The 23,458-nt window shown below is 43.4% G+C and overlaps 2 protein-coding genes and 1 pseudogene across 7 annotated transcripts in view; 2 read left to right on the forward strand and 1 right to left on the reverse strand.

The window, feature by feature from the left end:
- The first annotated feature begins 3,979 nt into the window (after window positions 1-3,979).
- Window positions 3,980-11,972, forward strand: Gpr61 (G protein-coupled receptor 61). 5 transcript variants are annotated; one of them, XR_015452025.1, is made up of 5 exons: window positions 3,980-4,269; window positions 5,203-5,300; window positions 5,496-5,674; window positions 7,007-9,227; window positions 9,893-11,972. XR_015452025.1 is itself a non-coding variant. In XM_087213236.1 (4 exons), the coding sequence occupies exon 4, from the start codon at window positions 7,612-7,614 to the stop codon at window positions 8,965-8,967; it is 1,356 nt and encodes a 451-aa protein (XP_087069362.1). In that variant the 5' UTR covers window positions 3,980-4,269; window positions 5,203-5,300; window positions 5,496-5,674; window positions 7,007-7,611; the 3' UTR covers window positions 8,968-11,972. The 5 variants fall into 5 exon arrangements, 1 of the variants encoding a protein (XP_087069362.1); XR_001184042.3 differs by lacking the exon at window positions 5,496-5,674; XR_002397935.2 differs by lacking the exon at window positions 5,203-5,300.
- A 1,352-nt stretch (window positions 11,973-13,324) lies between these two features.
- Gnai3 (G protein subunit alpha i3) overlaps window positions 13,325-23,458 on the forward strand; it is a 37,725-nt gene continuing 27,591 nt past the window's right edge. The window contains exons 1-2 of one of the 2 annotated variants that reach the window (XM_004853641.4): window positions 13,325-13,585; window positions 14,230-14,279. Coding sequence is in view for 1 of the 2 variants with exons in the window: in XM_004853640.3 (XP_004853697.1) it covers window positions 13,468-13,585 (118 nt within the window). In the remaining variant the exon portion in view is untranslated. The remainder of the gene's footprint in view (window positions 13,586-14,229; window positions 14,280-23,458) is intronic. The other variant, XM_004853640.3, reaches the window with a different exon arrangement.
- Window positions 20,825-22,065, reverse strand: LOC101702666 (spermine synthase-like; annotated as a pseudogene).

Below are 23,458 nucleotides of genomic sequence, written 5' to 3' on the forward strand. Positions count from 1 at the left end.
GAGAAGGAGGCATGTGGCCTGGCCTAGCTGTGCCCTGGCTTGGAGAATGTGAGGGGAGTTGCAGGCAGAGGCACTATCCCCATTTCAGAGCAAGTTATCAGGCATCAGGGAATGGTGGCAATCCCCCCTTTTGGTCTACTGTGCTTCCTGTCTTCTTCCATGCCCCATCCCTAGTCCAAGTAAGCATAGGTTCAGGTTTGAATCCTGGTAACTCAACTAGGTGGCTCTAAGGAACCCACTTAACCTTGCTGAGCCTCAGTTTTCCCATTTGTAAATGTAGTTATTCAAACCAAACCAGAAGATGGGTAAGTCAGTTCATGGGAAAATGTCCAATACTATGCCTACTGCTAGATCTCCCTTCCTGACACTGGAAAAGGACAATCGGTAGTTATTGCCACCAGGCCCTGGGGCAAATGGTGAATGCTGCTTTGTCAGGGCAATGGGTGTTGGGGTGGGGCATCTGGAGGAACAGGCCACTGACACGGAGGTTGGATAGGTTGCTCAAGTTGTCCTTGATGGCTAGCCAGGATGGCCATTCAGCCTGTAGATCTATTTATTGTTTTGTTTTTGTTTTTGGTACCAGGGATGGAACTTGGGTCCTTGTGCTTGCAAGGCAGGCGGTGGAACCACTGAGCTAAATCCCTGGCCCAATTTTATTGCATTGTTAAGGCCCAAAAGCTGCCTGGAATCTTTCTTCGGGGGTCCAGACTGAGCCTGGGTTGATGGATAGGAAGCTGGCAGCGTGGCCCGGCCTGCACATGCACTGTGGATGTTCCTGCCTTTCTTTGAGCCTGGTTCATCCAAGGCCCCCAGTTTCTAATCTGGTTGGGAAGGATTTATTTTTGGGTCCCTGTAACCTAGCAATGGGCTCACATGACCAGTGGCAGCTGCAGGCTGAATATACCGTTGGATCTCGGCTCCTGGCAGGGGGTGTGGGCCAGACTGTGGGGGGATAAAGGGAACGGAAAAGCTCTCACCTCTGCTTTCCTCTGCCTTCTTCCCAGCCCCTCAGCCTGGCCCCGGATGGGGCTGGGGGAAGTGGGTTCCTGGGGAGCAGGCACCACTGGTGCTGACGAAGTGGGGCTCTGAAAATTTGGGAACTGGGGTACAGGGGTGAGCTGGGAGTCTGGTCTCTGGGTGGGGAAGATTGGGTGTTGATGGGCATCTTGAGGGGAGGCCCAGCTGGGGAGTAGGAGGCTGAATAGGCAGTCTACGTTGTGGGATTTCAGGGACATCCCTTGTTAAAGCTGGAATCCCAGCATTTCGCCTTTTCCCTTTGTTTCCTGTTAAATTGTTAATATCCTTGGGAGAGAGAACACATTAAGCTGGTATCAGTGCAAATGAATTTATCAATGTCTTTCCTGAGAACAGGTTTTGACAGAAGCAGAGAGAACAGAGGAAGGCAGGAGGTGCCACTAAGCAGATAGGGTCTCTAAAGAGGGAACTATGGGCACCTAGAGCATATTCACATCGAATGTGTTAATAAATAGATGCATGAAATACCTTTTTTTTTTGGTACCAGGGACCAAAATCAGGACCTTGCACTTGTGAGGCAGGTGCGGTGCCACTGAGCTAAATCTCTGGCCCAAGATGCATGAAATAAATAGATGAACAAAAGGTAACCTCGATCAGCTTCACGGTCTCATCTTGGCCAGGAGACAGGTGAGCCAAGCCTTGTCAGGAGGTGCTTGTGGGCAAGGGTGGGGTATGGCTATAGGAAGGAGTAAGTCTGGAATGGCGAGATCAGTCCTCAGAGCCAAGGGTCCCACCATGCACTGCGGAGAAAGGCTCCACTGTTGGGAGGAGGCCTGGTCCCCATCTTATAACAGGGGACCTGGGTATGCATGGTGGACTACAGACTGCTGATTTGGTTGAGAGGCCATACCCAGTATCTGTACCTTGGCCTTTTCACCATCTCCATTGTCATAAACTCTAAAGGGAGAGATTGGCAGTATGTGGTAGCAAATATGATGTCAATACTCCAAACTTTGATTGAGATAATTTAATGAGATATATCCTCCCCAGAGTGGGCCTGAAGAACTATCATCATCATCATCATCATCAGTTTGGTTAGTACTATTACCAGCTGCCCCCGGGCTTGCATAGGCAACCCCTCTACACCTCTTACCCCTGCTTCCCTACCTTTCTCTTTCTCTGTCTGTCTCTCCACTGAGCCAAGATGACTTCCAGCACCTGGAAGGTGCTCTAGAATCCACTTCCTTGATACCATCTTCAATGGCTCTCTGGGAGAGGCCTCATGATCTTGCCACTGGCCACCACACCAGCTGTTTGGCCAGCTATGGTAACTGGCAACTGTACTAGCTCTCCTAAGCCTGAGAAGCAGGCTATGTTGGCATCACAACTCCTTATTCCTCTTAGATAAGCTGGAGTGTGAAGAATTTTGTCCATTTTATAGATACAAAAGCTAATGTAGACAGCCAATTCACAGGTCAAGTTCTTACCACCAACCAGTAGGTTAGAGCCAAAGTAGAACCAAAGTTTTCCGATCCTAGTCTAGTGTTGTTTCTATAAACTTGTACCAAAGAGCCCATGTCTGCTCTTATCCTCTCTGAACCCCCTGGAAGGGGGCCATGGCAGTCTGGGCTCCTGCTCAGTGTCACATCAGAACCCTAGAGAGGGTGGAGCAGATACTTTGATTCAAACAGAGCAGGGGATTTAGCTCAGTGGTTCCCCACCTGCATTCCAACCTCACGGTTCCGAGTTTGATCCCTGGTACCAAAAACAAAACAAAACAAATCAAACAGACTCAGGTTTGAATATTGGTTCTGGCCATTCTTGATCTCACCTCTGACAGCTTCCTCATCTGTAAACTAGGGTAGATAATGACTCAAAGATTGGTGTAAGGATTGAAGATACTACATGTTGAGGGCCTGATACTCATTAGAGCTCAAGAAATGGTGACTGGTGATAGCAGAACTCACTGAATGGGTGATTTCTGGGCGGGTCAGGAGTCTCTTTGTTGTTGACCTGGGGTCTGGGGCAGCCAATCTGTCCTTCTGAGTTCTCTGGGTATTTCACTGATCTTATGATTCTTTGGGTTGGGTCTAATAAACAGTTTTAGAATTCCCTTTTCTTTTTGGAGACAGAAGAGTTCTTAGACAAGTTCCAGAGCAGAAGGCTCTGGAGCAGGTATTATGTCTGATTCCCTGTCTAGGTTCATGGCTTTTCCAAGGCAAGCTGTGTGACTTTGAGCCATCTTTTCATCTCAGGAATGAGGGTTCAATGGCCTGGAGAATGCCCTGCAGTTCTGCCATGTTAGGACCCTATCTTTGGTAACAGTCCTGTACCTGTGGAACCGACCATTTTCTTCACCTCTAGTAGAAGGCCATGCCCCTCATCTCATCTTCAAAGGCCCAACCCATGAATGAGTGATGGTTCATAGATGATGCTCCCTAGCTCTATCTAGTTGTGCAAAGAAAGCCACACCAGTGAAACCTTCCTAAGTGCTCAGCCTACTCTGCCTTCAGGGAGTATTGTTGTTGAGGTGTATAGGGTAGCTCAGAGACAAGTTAGATCCCCATTTCCATTAGCACTCACAGCTGCATTCCAAATAAACATACAACTTAAGAAAATAGTAGTCATGTACTTGGGGAGGGGGAGTGAAGGGTCAAGATTAGACCTTCAGCTCCCCTTCAAACTGTTACCCTCCAATCTGTTCTCTATGCAAATATGACAGCTTCCAAAGGAATCAAATCTGGAGCATTCCCTGGAGCTCAGACCTTCCTTGGCCTAATCTTGGGGGCTCTGTGTCTATACTGACCTGCTTGCTACAAAACCAACTCAGTCCTGATGTCACACAGAATGCTGCAATGACAGGACTGTCAGGAACCTCGGGATCATCTCTCCTACAATCCCTTTGAACAAGTAAGAAAACAAAAATGTGCCTGAATTTTCTGATTCTAAGTGCTCTTTCTCTTCATCAGACTGATCAAAAGGTCTCTCCTGTCTATCATCATCCAGCCACACAAAACTTTTGAGATGCAGTCCAGCAACCTGAGAGAAGTGAGAGGAGTTGGGCTCACATCTGAGCACTTTTCCTGGGGTACTGGTGCCCAGCTGTTTGCTCCAGAAGTGGCTCCAAGGGGCTGAGTGGGAAGCAGGAGGCCATTAGGACCCAGAAGCTCTTGGAGCATCCTGCTCTGCCGGCTGCCTCTCACTGCTCACTGCAGTGGTTCAGGCTTCAGCAGCCTTGGAGAAGCATCAGCTGAGAGAAGCTATCACATGGGAGCCGGGAGCTGCTCAGCAAAGGTAGGAGTTGCCGACTAGGCCAGGAATGGGGGACAGACCCAGGGCCTGGTGGTGGGTGCTGTGGTGCCCTACAGAAGGGCCATATTCCAAGGAACAGCTCATTCTACCCTATGGTGAGCAGTTTTTGCAGGGGATGGACTCCCAGGTATCCCAAAGGCAGTACTGGGGTGTGGGCATATCTGATGCCTAGAGATGGGGGTTGATCATCCCCTACCAGCAGGAGTAGCCACATCTTGTAGCAGTGTTCTCCATCTGTCTGGGTCCATGTCATAGAGATGGGTCCCCCACATCCTAGGAATGGGTCCTTCAGCCTCCAGGCTGATGGGAACCGTGTCCTGGGCACGGACAACTCTGCTGGGGAGAGGTGTTGAAGCTCTCCAGAAATCTCCCCTGGCTTAGGAGGGGGCACACTCTTGCCTGAAGAAAGGCTGGCCTCTGATCTTTGGGATGGAAGCTCTGTATCTGAGAAATAGGTGCATGTGAATTCCAGAAACACCTCTATGGCCTTGGGCTGGGTACTTATGTGCATTTTTGCATCCTGAAACAAGGATATATGTAACTTGACCATGACACTGATAGAGGCCAGGCTTTAGTTCCTGTGCTGACAAACCCTTCTAGTACCAAGAGGTCCTGGAGGTGAGGGGGGTGGTGTTGGAAGGAAGCAGTGGGAGGATGAGAGCATTGTTGGGGTAGAATCATGATGACATGAGCTAGAAGAGGAGTAAGGCTCTCTGGGTTTTCTCTGTGAGACTGATACACCATGGCCCTCCCCTATATAACCCTGTCAGTCAGCGAAGGGGTTGTGCCCAGGAGTCAGGTATATGAGTCTGTCTTTAAGGAGTAAATTGGAATCTTGGAATTTAGGAGTCCTTGTAGAAATACTGGCAAGAGGGGGCTATGAGAAAGAGAAATGTCCAATGCTGTTTTGCCTAGGACTCCATCATGGCTTCACAGCACCCTTCCACATGGAAACCATGTCTTCTTCCCTCAGTCTGGGACCTTATCTGGGCCTTGCTGTCTATCCACCCATGGTAAGCCTTTCCTTATTAGGAACTCAGAGCCACATCTTTTGGTTTCCACTTGCAGATAGAATGAATGGGCAAATCATGGCATGAAAAATAAGGGACATGTATGCTTCCTTTGATATTTCTGTCAGGCATTTTTCTTGATAAACTCTTATGAGAAGCTGATGTCTCCACTTTTGTGCCCTCTCTTCATCTCTGCAGACCCTGAGTCTATGTGGCCATCTCAACTGTGAAATGAGCTTTCTACTATTCCTGGAGAGAGGCATGTCTCCAGGAACTCATCCAAAGTCAGGGTAGTCTCCAATCCTGGAGTCTGAGTTATTCTTTCCAGAAGAGAGTTCCCTGGCTGGCACACAGATGACTGATTGAATATTCTTGGAGTATGTATTAGGGGGCAGGGATTCAACTAATCAATTTGAGTCTGATTCAATTCAAAAAATTGCACTGAGCACCTACTGCATGTATGGCAGGTTAGAAGTTGTATGAATCAAGATTTATGGTAGCCCAAGAACTCACAGAGTAATGAAATGTTATGTCTAGAAACCTTGGTCCAATGCTCCCATTTCACAGATGAGGAAACTGGCCCAGAGAGCTTTGGTCATCAGACTTGACATGTCTGCAATCTGCTTCTAAGTTGCATAACTAGGCACACTAGATTGAGGGAATTTGCACTGCAACAATGGTATATGTAAATAAAAACAATTTTGTTTACATTGGGCAACCTATTTCAACTACATGCAAACTCAATATGGATAATGACACATGTAAAACATATGTGATCTGCCACTTGATCAGATGAAATGAGAGATTTTTTATTTCTTCCAGTCTTCTCTGCTTTATGCTCACTCAATTCCACAATCACATTGCTCTCCCCACCTCTCCACCTACCTGCCTCTTACATGGGCACCTATTCCCACTCCTTGTTCTGTGACCATGGTAACAGTTCAGAACCAAGAGAGCTTTCAGTCAAGGAGCCTTAAAGGGTCAGCACCAATAACCAGATATATGGGGAGTGGGGATGTTAGGAGCAGCTCCTCTTGCACTGGCAAGGGCACAGTGGCCTTCAGAAGCTAAAGAGAAAATGAAGAAGGGCAGCTTTCAAGTGATTATGCCCGTCCACCTTGAGAGCCCATGAGGCTGGATAGGCTGGCCTCCCAGTTTCCTTCCAGCTGGGATATTTTGCTTTCATTGATCCTTCTCAAAATTTCCAAAGTGTCAGCTCTTTATTGCGGGAGTGGTGATGTCAGAAGAAACTAAAGCTCAGTTCCCTTTACTAGGTAATAGCCCTAGAGCAGTGAGAGACATTTTTAGTTGCAGGTCAAATTCAACAATGGTTTACTGGAAGCCTACTATATTCCAGCTGATATAGAGGGCACTCAGATACAACATGGCACAGTGGGCAACAGAACTCCCTTAGGGTCAGACTGTTGGTACCTGGACCTTGCCACTTATTAGCTATGTGACCTTGGCTAAATTCCTTAACTTCTCTAGGCCTCGGGTTCATCCCTGGCAAAATGGGGATAAGAATAATATGTTTCATGGGTTGTGTGAGGATTAAAATGAGTTTATTTTTGTTGAGTGCTTAGAACAGGGCCCAGCATGTAGAAAGTACCATGTAAACATCACTGCTTGTGGTTAGTATTGCTATTAAAAAATCACACTGGATTCTGCAAATACAGTTATGAAACAGATACTATTCCCTTATTTTACAGATGTCTTTTTGAGAAACTGGAATCTGGAAGAGTGGCAGAGTTAGTAATGCCTAGAGCTGGGACCAGAAGCCAAACTTGCGCTACTTCTACTCCTCATCCAAAGAATACCAGAAATTGGAAACATCACATAGGCAACCTTAAAGCTGGGGCACTGTCCCAGAGCTCAGCAAGACCCTGCGAAAGGGAGACAGAATTTATAATCCCTGAATCACAGCTCTTGAAAGAGGAGAAGGATATGGAGACTGGAGGAAAGAAAGTGGAAAAGGAGGAGCCAGAAGCCACTCACAAGGTGGAGTACTGCTGAGCAGGCAGGGCTCCACTGCTGTCATGTCTCCTGCTTCTTCCCAGTCACCAAGGCTGACCCTGGCGCCACCTCCTGCCAGAAAGTGCTTAAGATCTCTGAGCCCATGGCTGTCTAGCCTGGTGCTCTGCCCATAGAGGAGCCCAGTCTTCAAGGGTGGTGATAAGAGCCTGTCCAAAAGACTCCAGTGAAGTTCCCCCACGAATTGGGAAGCGTGGGCCTGGGCTCGCCATCCTAGGGTTGTGGACTAGGATGGGGGATGGGCCCGTGACAGGAGGTGCCCTGGGTGTCCTCTTTCAGCCCCATGGAGTCTTCACCCATCCCCCAGTCATCAGGGAACTCTTCCATTTTGGGGAGGGGTCCTCAAACTCCAGATCCCTCCACAGCCAGTGGGGTCCCAGAGGTGGGCCTGCGGGACATAGCCTCAGAATCTGTGGCCCTGTTCTTCATGCTCCTGCTGGATTTGACTGCTGTGGCTGGCAATGCTGCTGTGATGGCCGTTATTGCCAAGACTCCCGCCCTCCGAAAATTTGTCTTTGTCTTCCACCTCTGCCTGGTGGACCTGCTGGCTGCCCTGACCCTCATGCCCCTGGCCATGCTCTCCAGCTCTGCCCTCTTTGACCATGCCCTCTTTGGAGAGGTGGCCTGCCGCCTCTACTTGTTCCTGAGTGTGTGCTTTGTCAGCCTGGCCATCCTATCTGTGTCAGCCATCAATGTGGAGCGCTACTATTACGTGGTTCACCCCATGCGCTATGAGGTGCGCATGACGTTGGGGCTAGTAGCCTCTGTGCTGGTGGGTGTGTGGGTGAAGGCCCTGGCCATGGCTTCTGTGCCAGTGTTGGGAAGGATCTCCTGGGAAGAAGGAGCTCCCAGTGTACCCCCAGGCTGTTCACTCCAATGGAGCCATAGTGCCTACTGCCAGCTTTTTGTGGTGGTCTTTGCCGTCGTTTACTTTTTGTTGCCCTTGCTCCTTATCCTTGTGGTCTACTGCAGCATGTTCCGAGTGGCTCGTGTTGCTGCCATGCAGCACGGGCCACTGCCCACATGGATGGAGACACCCCGACAGCGCTCTGAGTCTCTCAGCAGCCGATCCACTATGGTCACCAGCTCTGGGGCCCCACAGACCACTCCACACCGGACGTTTGGAGGAGGGAAGGCGGCAGTGGTCCTCTTGGCTGTGGGGGGACAGTTCCTGCTCTGTTGGCTGCCCTACTTCTCTTTCCATCTCTACGTTGCCCTGAGTGCTCAGCCCATTTCAACTGGGCAGGTGGAGAGTGTGGTGACCTGGATTGGCTACTTTTGCTTCACTTCCAACCCTTTCTTCTATGGATGCCTCAACCGGCAGATCCGGGGGGAACTCAGCAAGCAGTTTGTCTGTTTCTTCAAGTCTGCTCCAGAGGAGGAGCTGAGACTGCCTAGCAGAGAAGGCTCCATTGAGGAGAACTTCCTGCAGTTCCTTCAGGGGACCGGCTGTCCTGCCGAGAACTGGGTTTCCAGGCCTCCACCCAGCCCTAAGCAGGAGCCACCTGCTGTTGACTTTCGAATCCCAGGCCAGATAGCTGAGGAGACCTCCGAATTCCTGGAGCAGCAACTCACCAGTGACATCATCATGTCGGACAGCTACCTCCGTCCTGCCCCCTTGCCCCGACTGGAGTCATGATGGGCTGTTGGACACTTGGAGGGAGATGGGTTTGAGGGCCAGTTATCATCGCAAGGAGCACCTTGTGGGACCACTTTTTCCAGATGCCTGGGTCTGAGTCTGGGGTCTCCACACACAGCTTTTGCTTAGCATTGCCTGGGTCAGGACCAGAGCCAACAGGATGGACATGTGGCAAAAGCTTTAGACTTGGCTGATCTTTAATTACTGGGGGAGGGAACCTGGGTATGACGAGACGATGACGAGAGAAAAGGGTCACAAAGGTGAGGTGAACCCTATCAGTCTGTGAAATTTCCATGCCTCCCTCAGGAAATAAGGAAATTCTCTAAGGGTAGGAGTTGGAGGATTAGGGCAGCGGGCCAGGTTTGGAATTATTTCTGGGGACCACTGAGGACATTTTGTTGTTCAGTATAATTGTCCAGGGCAATAATTGCACCCAAGCAAGGTAAGAAAATGGCCTGTGTCTTCCTGTTTCCATACTAGTTTTAAAAAGAATGAAATTGCAGTCAGGTGTTTCTCTATGAGTTAATAGATTTTTTTCTAATTTTATACCTGAAATATCCTTAAATGGAGAGGACCAGCAGGATATACTTTTCCTAGGTTTGGCCAGAAGCAAGGGGAACTAGTAATTAGGGTACCTGTAATAGAAGACAGGAAAGGTGACTGCAATTCTCTGTCACACACAATCTTCAGGAAAAGCCCTTCTATTGTTCCCTTTTTTGCACATAGCAAATCAAGTGTGAAGCTTATCTCAGCAGAGACAAGAAAGCATGGCCCTTTCTCCCTGTCTTTTAGGATGAATAACTAGAACAGTTGAGGGTTGGATAGCTGAGGGTGAGGGTTAGCATTTGAATTGGTAAGGTGGCTTTATACAAACAGACCACGTAAATCACTCTGATCAATAATCCTAAAAATCTTTTTCTTCCAGGACTGGCCTCCTTGATCTCTCTCCTCATGGCAGTGACCCATCTCGAGCCCCCTGGACAATCGGGTACAAGAGGCCAAGGTTGGGCATGGGAAGGGTGGGGTTTCCATGGTCCATTAAATTCCTCCCTGCTCCCATTCATCGCTCTCAAAATTAAGCTTCAGTGACAAAGACTTAAATCTCTCTCTTATCTGTAGCCCTGGGTTGGAGAGAGGACACAGGAGTTGGGTTCAGCTGTTTACTGATTGAGACTGTAGGAACTGTGTTGACTGGTATTGATAGTGGTATTTCCTTTTTCTTTCTTTTTCCTTTTTTTTTGAGACAGGGTCTCACTGTATAGTTCAGGCTGGTCTCAAACTTGTGATGATCCTCCTGCCTCAGCCTCTCGAGGGCTGGGATTACAGGCATGCACCAACATGTCCAGCTGGTAGTGGTATTTTCATTGGAGAGGGAATAATTACAAACTGGACAGGGCACCTTTGTGGGACCACCTGTCCATTTCACTTCCCTCTGTTGAATCAGATAACACAAAAGGGCCGCGGCAGGGCCAGAGGATGGTATGGTCTATATTTGAACAAATTATTGGTTCATTGAGCATCTCAGGAAGAAAACTGGCTGGTGGGAGTGGGATAGTTTCCCCTTTGAATAGCCAATACATAATTTTTATGATAAAGTTATACTGATATCAACATTGACTCCTTCAGTTCAATTCAGTGCATAATAGCTGAATATCCACTATTCCCTGGCACCCACACAGAGGATGTGTGGTTACTTCCTTCAAGGAGTTCATAGCCTAATTTGATCAGATACTTAGTATTTTTATAGAGCATTTAGATCTGATAAAGCACTATATAATGTGCTTACAAAATATATTGGAGAATATATATCCATGGTTCTAGCTTTTGAGAGTTTATCTCAGTGATGCATAGAGGCTTCCTGAAGATTGTGGCAAGTATAAGGGATTATAAGTGAAACTTATTAAATGAAACTGGGCAAACAGTCTTTTCCTTTTTGAACTGGAAACATTTCCAAGTTTCTGTCTTCCTGCTACTAAGCTATTTTTCTAGTTTAGCGCCTATTACACTGAAGAAATTCCTTAGAACATATAAACAGCAAGGAAAGTCTTTTGTGATTAAAAAAAAAACAACACCTCTCTTTTAAGATAAACTCATACCTAAGAATTTCAGTAGATAGGGGAGACACTTCTTTCAAACACTTCTAATCAGCTAGTAGACCTATGGCATTGCCAGCAGATGGCAGTGTAACTCCACTGGAAATAGAAAGGTGTGGTTATGTGGGAGAAAAAGGGAGGGCATCAAACATTGCTTGGCAGCCATTTTGTTAATTCATTTTGCCTTTTTTTTGTTTTTTACATTGCCTTTCAACTTCCTTCACATACATCAAAGAAGAAAATGTTTTAAGTGTAAGGATAGCTCTAATTCAGGCTGAGCTTACCTGACACTGTGTCTCAGTGGCATTTACTAGAGTTTGACATATATGGGTTTCTTTGGCCATTTATTTTTCCCCGTAGGAATGGATCAGGAAGGAAATAAGTTTCTCGATTTTATGAGAACTTTCCCCAAAATTTCTACGAGCACTTTACAGAGTTTTCAAGTAATCAGGATGGCTTGATAAAGTTCAGCATATAAACCTTAGCTCTGAAAAATATACCTGAATAAAATCTGATCTCCCTAATATACTGAAGAATCAACAGGTGGAGGCAACCATACCGCCAGTTACTTTTTTCCTGCATCCTGGTAGTACTGGGGTGGTTTGCCAGCCCAGATGAAAACCATAGATTTTCTGTTGTCAGGTGCCCTAGTCAATATCTTTTAGGAGGCATGGTAAAAAAACAAAAGCGGGTGTGTGTGTGTGTGTGCATTTGTAGGCAAGACTGGTCTACCTACTCACTGTGTGAACTTGGGAAAGCTGCTTAACTTCTCTGAGCCTATTTCCTCATCTGTAAAAATGGGGATCATTATTACCTACCTCACAGGGTTGTTGTGAGGATTAAGAGATGAGACTTGGAAGCACCTAGCTATATTTGGCAAATAGGTACTCAATAAATACTGGTTTTTCTTCCCTTTGCTCTTGCCCTTTTTCCCCCACATGTACCGATAGTGGACATGCAGTCCCCTTTCTGTTAGTCATTTGGAAATGAATGGGAGACTTTTCAAACTTTTAAGAATTGGCATGTTTGTTTTGGTACCGGGGATCGAACTCGGGACCTTGCGCTTGCGAGGCAGGCGGCGGCACCACTGAGCTAAATCCCTGGCCCTAGCATTTATTGATGTTATGGTCAATAGGCTGCTTAAGGTGATCTAATCTCTAATTAAATGTTTCTAATTAACGAATCATCACTATATAAACCTTTCTGTTGGGGCCTTAATCCTAAATCTAGATTCTGTTACGGAAATAAGGTATTTTTTCACTGTAGCGCAAGGTTTTAAGGGCGGCAAAATCATCCCTCTCCCTATGATGTACAGTAATTGTGCAGCTATTTGACAGAACAGATAATTTAGGGCCACTTTCACAGTAGTTCAGGGATATCAGTTAAAGAAGACACCAGTATGGGCCTTTTACAGAGTATTTAATAATTTTTAGGTGATACTAGAGAGACAATTTTTATTAGAACTTTTTTGTGTGTTTATCACTATAGGACATTTTCGTAGGCGATTCAAATGATGGACTGTTTTGTTTCTGGGGATAGGGTGTAAGTTGACTTATCTTGGTAGAGGTCCTAAGCTCCTAATGTAGTACAATTTGGTTTATACTAGAGAGATGGGCACCATGGAAATTTTATGAACTACACACTTACCTTTCAAATCTACTAGCGATTTCAAAGTGGCCCTTTGCCAGCAAAGATGCTGGGCAAATCTTAAGTCCACGGAAAAGGATACGTAGTAGCACAAAGACAAGAATATATTTTAAGTGCAGGAGGCAGTGGGTCAGAGAAGAGGGCTGGTCTTAGGCATGATCGGTGTTACAGATCTCAGAAGTAAACAGTGTACAGAGCCCAAGCTGGTCAGTGTGTTCCTATCCACAGATCAGTGAGACAATTTAGGTACTTGGGGAGGCGCCCTGGGCTCCTCAACTGGAGATCCAAGAGGTCTTCTGGCCAGTGAGAATGCCCCAGTAGAAATTATCGTGATTTGGGCTCTTATTTGGGAATCCCACGTCCTATCCCACAATCCGCTGTACGACCTCAGGAACTCACTATGAACTGGAAGCCCCGGGTTTTCTACATTTATCCAAATCAAGTAGCCGAGTCGGTAAAGAGGTATTAAGGTTGGTGCACAAAGAACCTGACAGAATCTCTCAGCTCCACGGAACCTCTGCCCCTCCGGCCGACTTCCGCTTTCAGTGTCGTCTCTCTCAGAGCAAGAATGGTTCAAGCTGTTAACGGCCGCCGGGCGTCGCCGGAAGTGTCGTAAACGCCGGACGTCCGGTTCCTGTGGGCGCTAGGCTGCTGACGGAGAGGGCCGCCGCCCCGCAGTAGACGCCGTGTCAGCTAGCGAAGCGGCAGTTCCCGCGGTGTGTAAGTGAGCTCGGGCCTAGTTCCCTCTCCCGCCGCCGTCATGGGCTGCACACTGAGCGCCGAAGACAAGGCGGCGGTGGAGCGGAGTAAGATGATCGACCGCAATTTGCGGGAGGACGGGGAGAAAGCTGCCAAAGAAGTGAAGCTGCTGTTACTCGGTGAGGGGCTGGGGGCAGGGGCTGGAGCGGTGTTCGGGGAGCCTGGCACTTTCAAAGCGTGAGCAGGATCTGGCCAGGGCGGCGGAAAGGACCCCAAAGAGATCGGGAGGGCGTGCCGGCTACGAGGCGGGTTGTTGGGGTTGGTGGCTGAGGCCGCGGAGGGCGTGATGAGGGGGTGGGGTTTTGAGGTTGTAGGAATTAGCCTGGGGAGGGTGTAACTCCGGGCTGGCAGGGCGTTTAGCAAAGAGTTTTGAGTGTGGAAGAAAGAGGCGGTACTGTATTAGGGAAGGTTTTACATTGTGTTGGAGCTTGTTGATTGAAAGGACGCAAGAGTATATGATGGTTTTGTGTAATGGTTTGTGAGCTTGAGCGTAATTATACTTGACAGGATAAAGCTGGAAGGCTTGAATGATTAAATAGAGAAGCTGAGCCAGAGTGGTCACATAAAGACCCTGTCATTTGTTAGAGAGTGAACATTGTGAACTGTTAGTAAGATGGAGGCATTGTCCTGGAACATGAAGGTAGGTGGTTAAGATAAATGGCAAATTATTAGGTATAAAGGAAAGCTTGGGTGCAGACTGTCTATAGTTTTTCACCTTTTCTATTTTAATTTTCTTAATATTTTATAATTCCTATGTTTATAGAAGGAAGGGGGCATGGTGTGTGCTGAGGAAATTCAAACGGCTTGTTTGAGGTATGTGACTGAAGAGCTAGTGGACAATAGGTTGGTTACACGTTGGAAATTACTAGGGATCATTTGCAGTGAGAATGGAGTTATTTTAGGATAAATTGTGGAATTGGACATACTTATTGTCTATAATAAACATGTAGGGAGCTGTTTTATCCTTTTTGGTCATTTCAAAGCAAAAATACTGGCTTCAGGAGTACTGCATGTTACTTGATAGTCGTTTTAAGTGTCTTTTATGTTTACACTTTTTGAGAGGTTTAGTAAAACGTATAAAGTATTCTGGCATTAGTTTACCAATAAAATTAAGCTATATTTCTTCATTATTCATATTTTTGAGAGATCTGTTAGAGAATAATAAAAGTCATGGTTTCTGTAAGCAATAGAATTTTAGTTTTTAAAACAACTAATTTTTCAGAAAAAGGAGTCATTTTGAAGAAAGTGCCAGATTTTCATGGTGTAAAGCTCCAGAGGACCAAATATACTACATCATTGTAACCTAAGACTTATTTTGTACTCCAGGATGTACTGGAGTCTCTTTCTGTTAACATAGATTGTTGAAGTTCTAGTGACAGATATTTTTTGGATGTAGAGTAAGTGTTATGCATTGGAGTTTGAGCTTCCACTTTGAATACTTGAACTCCCAGAAAGCATGAGTTCAAATTGTGGTTCTAGACAGCCTCTGTCTGTATTACATATGTTTTCTGTGGATGACCACTGTTCCTGGCATATATTAGGTGCTCCTTAAGTACTTACTATTAACCAGCATGAGCCAGCTAATGTTGGGACTGTAGACCTGGGGCCGTTTGAGAAGTTTGATATAAAATACAATACTTGATGCGTGTAAGTCCAGCACTCCAAGAGACTGAGGCAGGAGAGTTACAAGCTCATTTAATGATTTAGGGCAGTGATGGGGAACCTTTTAGAGCTTTTAATGATAACAAACAGCCAGATGAGGCATGTGTGCCTTAGGTTCACCACCACTGATTTAGGGAAACTGTCTCCCAAAAAGGGGGATGGGGAGCATGTCGCTCATTGGGAAGGCCCTGGGTTCAATCCCCATTACCTAAAAAAACAAAACCAAACCAAACAAAAACGGAAGAAACAAACAAAAAACCCATAGTACTTGCAGGTCTGGTGGCATATGCCTGCAATTCCAGCTACTCAGAGGTTGAGGTGAAAGAATCTAAAGTCCAAATCCAGACTGGCAATTTAGCAAGACCCTGCCTTAAATATCAAAAGAGCTAGAGTGTAGCTTAATGGTAGAATGCTTGCCCAGCAAGCACAAGGACCTGGATTCAATCCTCAATACCACGAAGACAAAGTGAAACAAAATCCCACAACACGGCATTAGCATATTCTATATTTAACAGTTGGTTATGAAATTAAAGGTATATTCTCATCTTTTGAGATTAAAAATGTATTATATCTGTGAGTGATTTATTTTACACTGAGCATCAGAGATACCCTCAGTGCATCAGCCTGTTGTAATATAGTTGTATACTGTGAGGCTTTCTTCCAAATAGTAGGATTTGGCAGGCAGAACTTGGGCAAGCAGAACTTGTACAAATGTCTAGAAAAATCTTTTTTCAAGATTTATAAATAGTGCATTTAAAAACAAGCACATGATAACTTAGAGAACTTGAAAAGCAGTTAAATAAAAAAGTACTGAGACATTTGCTTTTGATTTTTACTAACTTCATTGTTTCTTAAGAAAGCTTTTTAGATACAGTATGCTTGAGTTGGTTAAATCAGCAAGTTCAAATAGGTTGCAAAAACAGCTGCTCTTTCTTGAGCCATAGCATAATGCATATATGAAATTAAAATGATCTGTTATGCTATTTCTATAAGTAAATTACACTTAACATAGTATAGAAATAATTTATTTTTCCTGTAGAAGATCTCCTTTGATGAACATGCAAGTCATTTCTACTTCAGCAGTATAAAACTATCCAACTTAGTTTAAGCTGAGATAGATCTCTCTACTTACTCTTATCTCTCTTGGTACATAATATATTGTTTTCCTTACAGGGATGTCATTTCACAGTGATTAATATCATGGGCTCTGTGATGGGCTTGTTGTGGTGCATCCCGGTGATCTCAGCTCTTGGGAGGCAGGAGGATCACCCTGAGTTTGATGCCAGTCTGAGCTATATAGTGAATTTGAGGCCAGCCTGAACTAATAGTGAGACCTTGTCTCAAAACCAAAACAAAACAAAAAATAGCATGGGCTTGAAGTCAGACTGCTCTAAATCCTAATTCTCATTTACCAGCCATAACCTTGGGAAAATTATTTGCTTAATTTCTCTCTGCCTTAATTTCTTTATCTTTAAAATGGAGAAAATAGAAATACTTCATAAAGTTGCTGTGATATTTAAATATGATAATAATGTAAAACAACACAGCCAGGCACCTACTACTATCTTGATGAATATTAGCTTTTACTGTTATTAAGTCAGGATGAATGTTACAGATTACAGATACTGTAGCAATTCAAATTAAGAGGCTAGTATTAGCTAAATTAAGGAAATCTTCAGTATTGTAATTCTTCCTTTGATTCTTGTAATTCCTCCTTTGATTACCTTTGGTTTGAATTTCTCTTATATGCTATTAAGAAGATCTTGATATACTAAATCACGATTTTCTATCAAAAAATAAAATTAAGGGCCAGGGATTTAGCTCAGTGCCACCGTGCTGCCTGCCTCTAAAGTGCAAGGTCCTGAGTTTGATGCCTGGTACTAAAAAAAAAAAAAAAGTTAAAGTAAATTATGGAAAGTTATGTAATCAGTGTATAGTGAATAGGATGGCATGCAGGTATGATGTTTGCAAATTTTTATAGTGTTCAAATTTTGAATCATTTTTATAACTTCAGAGTTTTACAATTGAAATAATATTTGAACATTTTTGATGTGATTCCCTGTGTAAATTTACCAAATTTGATAATTTTTTTAAAAGTTTCTGAAAGGCTTATAGCAATTAGATATTTATTATCAAATGTGATACTTTGTATTTTTATTTTTCATGTAATAGTTTCATAAAATAAAAAAATTTTACCAAGTCACCTCCAGCTTACTCCAATGAGTAAATATTATATTATAAATATTATAATTTTCAGTATGTGCCAAGATGTGACAAAAGTTGAGAAGCACAAATGTAATGGATAATGGTACTGCTTTTGTCTTCACACAAAGCTGAATTAAATTCCTACTTCCATTTAATAGCTGTGAAACCCCAGAACAAGTAACTTAACCATATGAATCATTATGTTGCACACATAAAGTAGGATTGATGATATCTATTTCATAAAAGGATATGCTTCATAACATTAAATGAGATAATATACACAAAATGCTTAGCATTAGTGCCTAGCAAATAATAGTAAGTAGCAGCTTCTATTTATTATGATGTTTGTGGGGCTTACTTTAGCTACTTTTTTCCAGGGGTATTTCAGGCAGATATTTGACTATTTTTCAAATCAATGTATTCTTTTCAAAGGTCTTCACAGAATTTTATAAATATTCTTTTGTGGTAAGAGGAATTAAATCTTATGCCAAAAATTAAGTTGCAGTCAGAGATCTGAATACTGTTCTATATTATACAGTTGATTATTCATATGTAAATTGCATATAGCTGGCTGAATACACTTATAAAAATAAGACTGTCTTATGCTGTTGTATACTCTTACAGGATAATATTCATTATAATAATGTTTGGCATTTATTTGGGATAAGGGTCACATACGTTAAATTTTTTATGAGGATTTGTCTTGTATTTAGGGGAAAACGCATAAAAATAGAAATAGGCATTGCAAAGAAAAACTTCTTTTTTATAAACACTTGTTGTTCTTTGTGTGATCAAAGTGCCTTTAAAAAAGTGCCTATTATCACTTTTGCATTCTGAAAATACGGTTTTTTGAGGGCTATGTGTCAAAATGTGATCTTCAGTAACCATCTTTTTCCTGTAAATAATGATAATCATAGAACAGGGTGCTTACTTATTACTTACTAGATTTGTAACTTTATAATCAGGGCTGCAACTGTTTCTTTAACATTTTTTTAGTTTGTTGAACTTGTGCTGTTACAAAAGAGACTTAGTTTTTGGGCAGTTATCTGTGATAAAAGTGGTTCCTGGTCCAGACACCTTTCAGGGGTTAGTGAAAGTTGAAGAAGTACTGTACTCTTGACTGTCCCTACCACAAGGTGCTAAGCTGCTGTTTCTGCTGGTTTCTTGGGAAAAAGGAGTTGGTGAGTCTGAGATACTTCCTTTTTCTCCCACTTCTCTTCCTTTCCTTCCCTGATCTTTTCCATAGCATGCTTTTTTTCCTTAATCTGGAATACCTGCATCCATTAGGACTTCAGACGATCCATAGACTTTCTAAACCTTTTAACAAGGTTTGTGGTATTTTTCTGGGGAAAGGAAACAGCTATTTTTTTCCCATTAAGTCCTTCTACAATACTTTTTTTCTTTTTTTCCCTGTATTGAGAGTTGAACCCAGAGCCTTTGCAATGAGCTCCAGCTTTTTTTGAGTCAGTGTCCCACTGAGTCACTAAGTTGTTTGGTGCCAAGGCTAGGCTCAAACTTGCGTTCCTCTTGCCTTACTCTCCCAAAGTGCTGGGATTGCAGGCATTCACCACCATGCCTGCCTTTAACCTCCATTAAGTCCTCATTTATGAACAGGTAAAAGCAATAAACAGAGAGGTACAGGCAAATTACGTAGTAGCCTGGCAAAAATGGAGTGTTTAATATGTAAAAGAAAAAACGTAGACCTTGTGAAGGGTCTAGATGTGGAGTTTCCTAGCTACTCTTTTGAGGACAATTTTAATCTGAATCTTTTTTTGGGGGGGTGGATACCGGGGATTGAACTGGGGACCTTCTGCTTGGGAGGCAGGTGGTGGCACCACTAAGCTAAATCCCCTGCCCTGAATCTTTTTCCCTAGTACTAGAGATTAAATCCAAGATCTTGGTCATGCTAGACAAGCTCTCTCTTTTTTTTATTTTTGAGACAGTCTTGCTAAATTGCCTAGTCTGGCCTTGAATTTGTGATCCTTTTGCTTTGGCTTCCCAAGTAGCTGGGATTACATATGTGTGCCACTGTGCATAGCTTTACTTGGAATTTTTGAGAAATGTTTTCTGTGCTTGAGATGCCCTTGGTCTCTCTTATTCTCTCAGTGCATTAATGTAGTTTTTGCTGCCACTTTTAATTTAGAAATATACAGTACCAAACATGTTTCCCTCTTCATCTCTCTCCCCCAAATCTACCTGTTGTGAACTTTTCTGGCACCAGCATTCTCAGCATCATCTAGGTTGAAAACTGCACTCATTTTTAACTCCTTTTCTGCTCTCATGTCTTACAACCAGTGAGTTGCCCAGTCCTATGAGTCATTCATTACCAGATTCTTGATTATTTTAGAGATCAGCAAAATTTAAAAAAATTTTTGATAGATCCAGAATACAATATTTTATCGTTTTTATTTATTTTTACTTTTTGAGGCAGGGTCTCGCTATGCAGTTCAGGCTGGCCTCGAACTCACTGTGTAGCATAGGCTGGCCTTGAACTCACAGCAATCCTCCTGCCTCAGCCTCCCAAGTGCTGGGCTGGGATCATAGGTGTGCTCCACCACTCCCGGCTATAGTTTTTAGTAAGTACATTTTAAAAATATCTCACACTGTGGTCCATTATGATTACTTTTGGCTCTTTTTTTCATGTTCTAAACTGGTTATGATCTGTCCCTTTGCTTTTGAAAACTCATGGTACTTATTGTGCCACTTCTAGTCTACCTTATAGTATGTTAATAGATATATAGTACAGCTCCCTCCTAACTCTGGATCTTTAGTGCAGGAGAACTAGGATTTCTCATCTTTATATTTGTTACGGGGCCTACTATAATGTTAAGGGCCTATAAGGAACAGGGCCATTCATACCAGTACAAGTAAAGGAGACATTTGTTGATAGGACACCCTGCAGGCAATTTCATAGGTATTAGACATCCACCGAGAGATAAATGAAATACAGGCAGATTGTGTGCTCATGAATTGTGATACATACCCTCCCCTCTCATTTCTCCTAGGGTAGAATGGCTACTTGCTCTGCTTGCTGATTTTTTTTTTTTTTATCTCTTTTGTAACTTTAATTGAAGCATTGCTATTTCATTTTTAACTCTTTCTTAAAAGCACCAAAATGTAAAATCTAAGTCAGTTTTTTAAAAACCATCAAGAACTTCCCTCTGAAACAAAAACGATGCTCATTCCACCAAAGGTCCAAATTTAAGTTCCACCACAAGCAAAACAAAACAAAACAAAACAAAAAACCCACACGGAAATAAAAAGTAACAAAAATCACATTCCAGGGGGTCAGTGCATTTAGCAGTCTTTGCTGTACTAATTGACCTTCAGCTGACTTTCAAAAAAATAACACCCTAGCTCATCAAAATATACATTTTTCCATTTGCTTTTTAAAATAAAAAATAATAATTAAAAAGAGGAAACTTTTAAGGAAGTCACAGTCAATTGCCTGACTCATTTTGATGGGATGCACAGCATATGGAGGTCAGGAGGGCTGTCTGCAGCACACATCATTGGGATATCCATCTTCAGGGTTTAGCTTTCTTCCAAACAGTGTAAAATACCCACAATTCCAAGTATGAAGGGACACAGTCCTTCGAGAATTCTACAGGACAATACAGGCTCCCAAGCTGATCTTCATAGAGCAGCAGGGCTTCTGTCAAATTGACACAGTTCCCCTGTGTAAAATACTTCCCATCCTGTTTCAATACTTTCATTGAGAGGTCAAGAATCAGTCTGAGAAACTCCCATGTGGAATCTTCTCTTGGAGATATGGAGATTGGAACAGCTGTCAAATCATTAATCACATAATCAAACTCTCCCTTCTTTGGTGTACCTCTTCAGTACAGGAATACAGTCTTCTATTAGAACCTGACAGCAGTCTCCTTTAAGATTGTCTAAGACGTCACTATATGTTTTGTGCATATATTTCTTTTTTTTTTTGGTACCGGGGATCGAACTCGGATCCTTCCGCTTGCAAGGCAGGCGGCAGAACCACTGAGCTAAATCCCTGGTCCCTGCACATATATTTCTTAACATGCGTCAACCACCATTTGGTCAATCTCTACCATAGTGACTATCTTTGGTTTCAGTTTGACTATTTCACATAATATGCCTCCATCTCCGCCTCCCAGAATCAGTATGTCTTTGCCAGTGTAATCTTCTTTGCCACTGCCCATGATGGCCCGGGTATATGCCAAATCACTCTCTGCCAAATTAACATCCCTACTAAGGATGAGAATGTTTCCAAACTGCTTTGAGTGTAGAATTTTAATGTTCTGGTAAGGTGAATCTTCATCATGTACTATTTCATCTATGTCATACTCAACCAGGTGCCCATCAGCAGTGGGCCAGTATCTGTCGATGGCCCCTCCTTGAACTATGGTTGGTAAACGCTTCACCCGCCCAATATTGGCCTAACTCAGTTCTTTCATTCTCTCTTCTACTTTGTTCAAAAGGTTGTCAATTTTTTCTTGGCCCTAGATATCACTGTCGTAACTCTGAAGGTCCAGCAATACCAATCCGTGTGGATAAATTCCAAATTGGCGAAGGTGCCGTTTTTGTTTGTGTAGTTTGCTAGGTAGCCATGATCCTGCCAGGTATGCACCGACTCTGCCATGCCCTGCTCCTGGAAAATGGGCTGCAGGCCTTTTAAAATGGTCTCGCCATCAGCTTTGGCGCTGAGCATGAAGTCGAGCATGAAGTGGAGCGTGCTGTGCCATGCTGCTGCCATAGTGAGGCGAGGCCCAGTGCCATGCCTGGGGGAGGTGTCCTCGGGAGACTGGGGGCTGAGCAGTGTGTCAGGCTGTGGTTGGTGGGGAGTGCCTCTGCTTGCTGATTAAGTTATCTCTTTATATCAGCTTTCTCTGCTCATTTATGACACTCTTCCTCTCCCCCCACACCAGTTTTCAACTTTGGGGTATTCTGGTACTTCTGTGGCACACAAACTGGCAGACCTCGTGGTTAAGTGCTTTATGTCATCTGGGTTCCCATTCCAGATGCCTGGGAAAGAGTATCATATTGGTCCACCCTTGTCAGGTACCCATCCCAATCCAGTCATCTATGCTTGGGAGTATGGCAGGTTTCATGGAGTATCATGAGTTTTGTAAGGTTGACCTTTTCAGGGGCTGAGGTGAGTGAAATTCTGTTAAAAACACATGGCTAGAGAATTAATGATTTTTTTTTTCCAGTACCAGGGATTGAACTCAGGACCTTGTGCTTGCCAGGCAGCCGCGACACCACTGAGCTGCATCCCCAGCCCAGAACTAATAATAAATAGATGACAATGTGTACCACCTAATAAATACTCATTAAATATACGTTGAACATGAATGAAATGGAAATATTGAGGAACTAAACATATCACTGCTTTTATTTCTCATTAATTCGTGAGAACATGTCTGCTTATTCTCAGTATTGTCATTTTGTGTAATTAAATTCATCCTTGAGGTATGGATGTAGGATTCTCAGCTCCTGTTATCAACACATCCAACTCAGAATAGTTTGTCACCTGAATTTAATTACCTTGATTTTTATTTAGGAATTTAAGAAACGTAATAATATGTATTTTTCAAGGATATCACCCTTGTTTTTTCTTGCTAATTTTCTCCTCTACTACTTTTATGAGCACCAAAAAATTATCCAAAGTTCAGGAAAAAGGTAAAACAGAGTATTTTGTTCCTTATTAAACTTTTGTTTATAGAGTTTTTTCTGAAGTTAGTGAAATTATTAAGCAAAGTAGATTTTAGTGTAGATAAGATTTTAGCTATCTGGGCTCTTCTCCTGTTTAGTCAGTTTGGTTTCTTTTAATTGGAGAGTAGGGCTATAGGGGAAGTAAGGAGGAAGAGCTGCTTTAAGTACTGAGGAGTTAAAATATTAGCAGTAAACACCAAAAAATAAAAATGTTGTGGGTCTCATAATAAATAGCTAGAGGAGAAACTACTAAATTTGTTAAGAGTGCTAAAGTTCATTTTAAGATGTTTTCTAATTAACAGAAAATAAAATATATTTCTTGCTGGGCATGGTGGTACACACTTGTAATACAAGCTGCTTAGGAGGCTGAAGTAGGAGGATTGAAAGTCTGAAACCAGTCTGGGCAAATTTGTGAGTCTTGTCTGAAGATAAAA

The sequence above is a fragment of the Heterocephalus glaber genome, unplaced genomic scaffold, assembly GCF_053883595.1.
Source record: "Heterocephalus glaber isolate CG9 unplaced genomic scaffold, H.glaber_assembly_v1.0 deba00001442, whole genome shotgun sequence".
Classification (NCBI taxonomy): Eukaryota; Metazoa; Chordata; class Mammalia; order Rodentia; family Bathyergidae; genus Heterocephalus; species Heterocephalus glaber.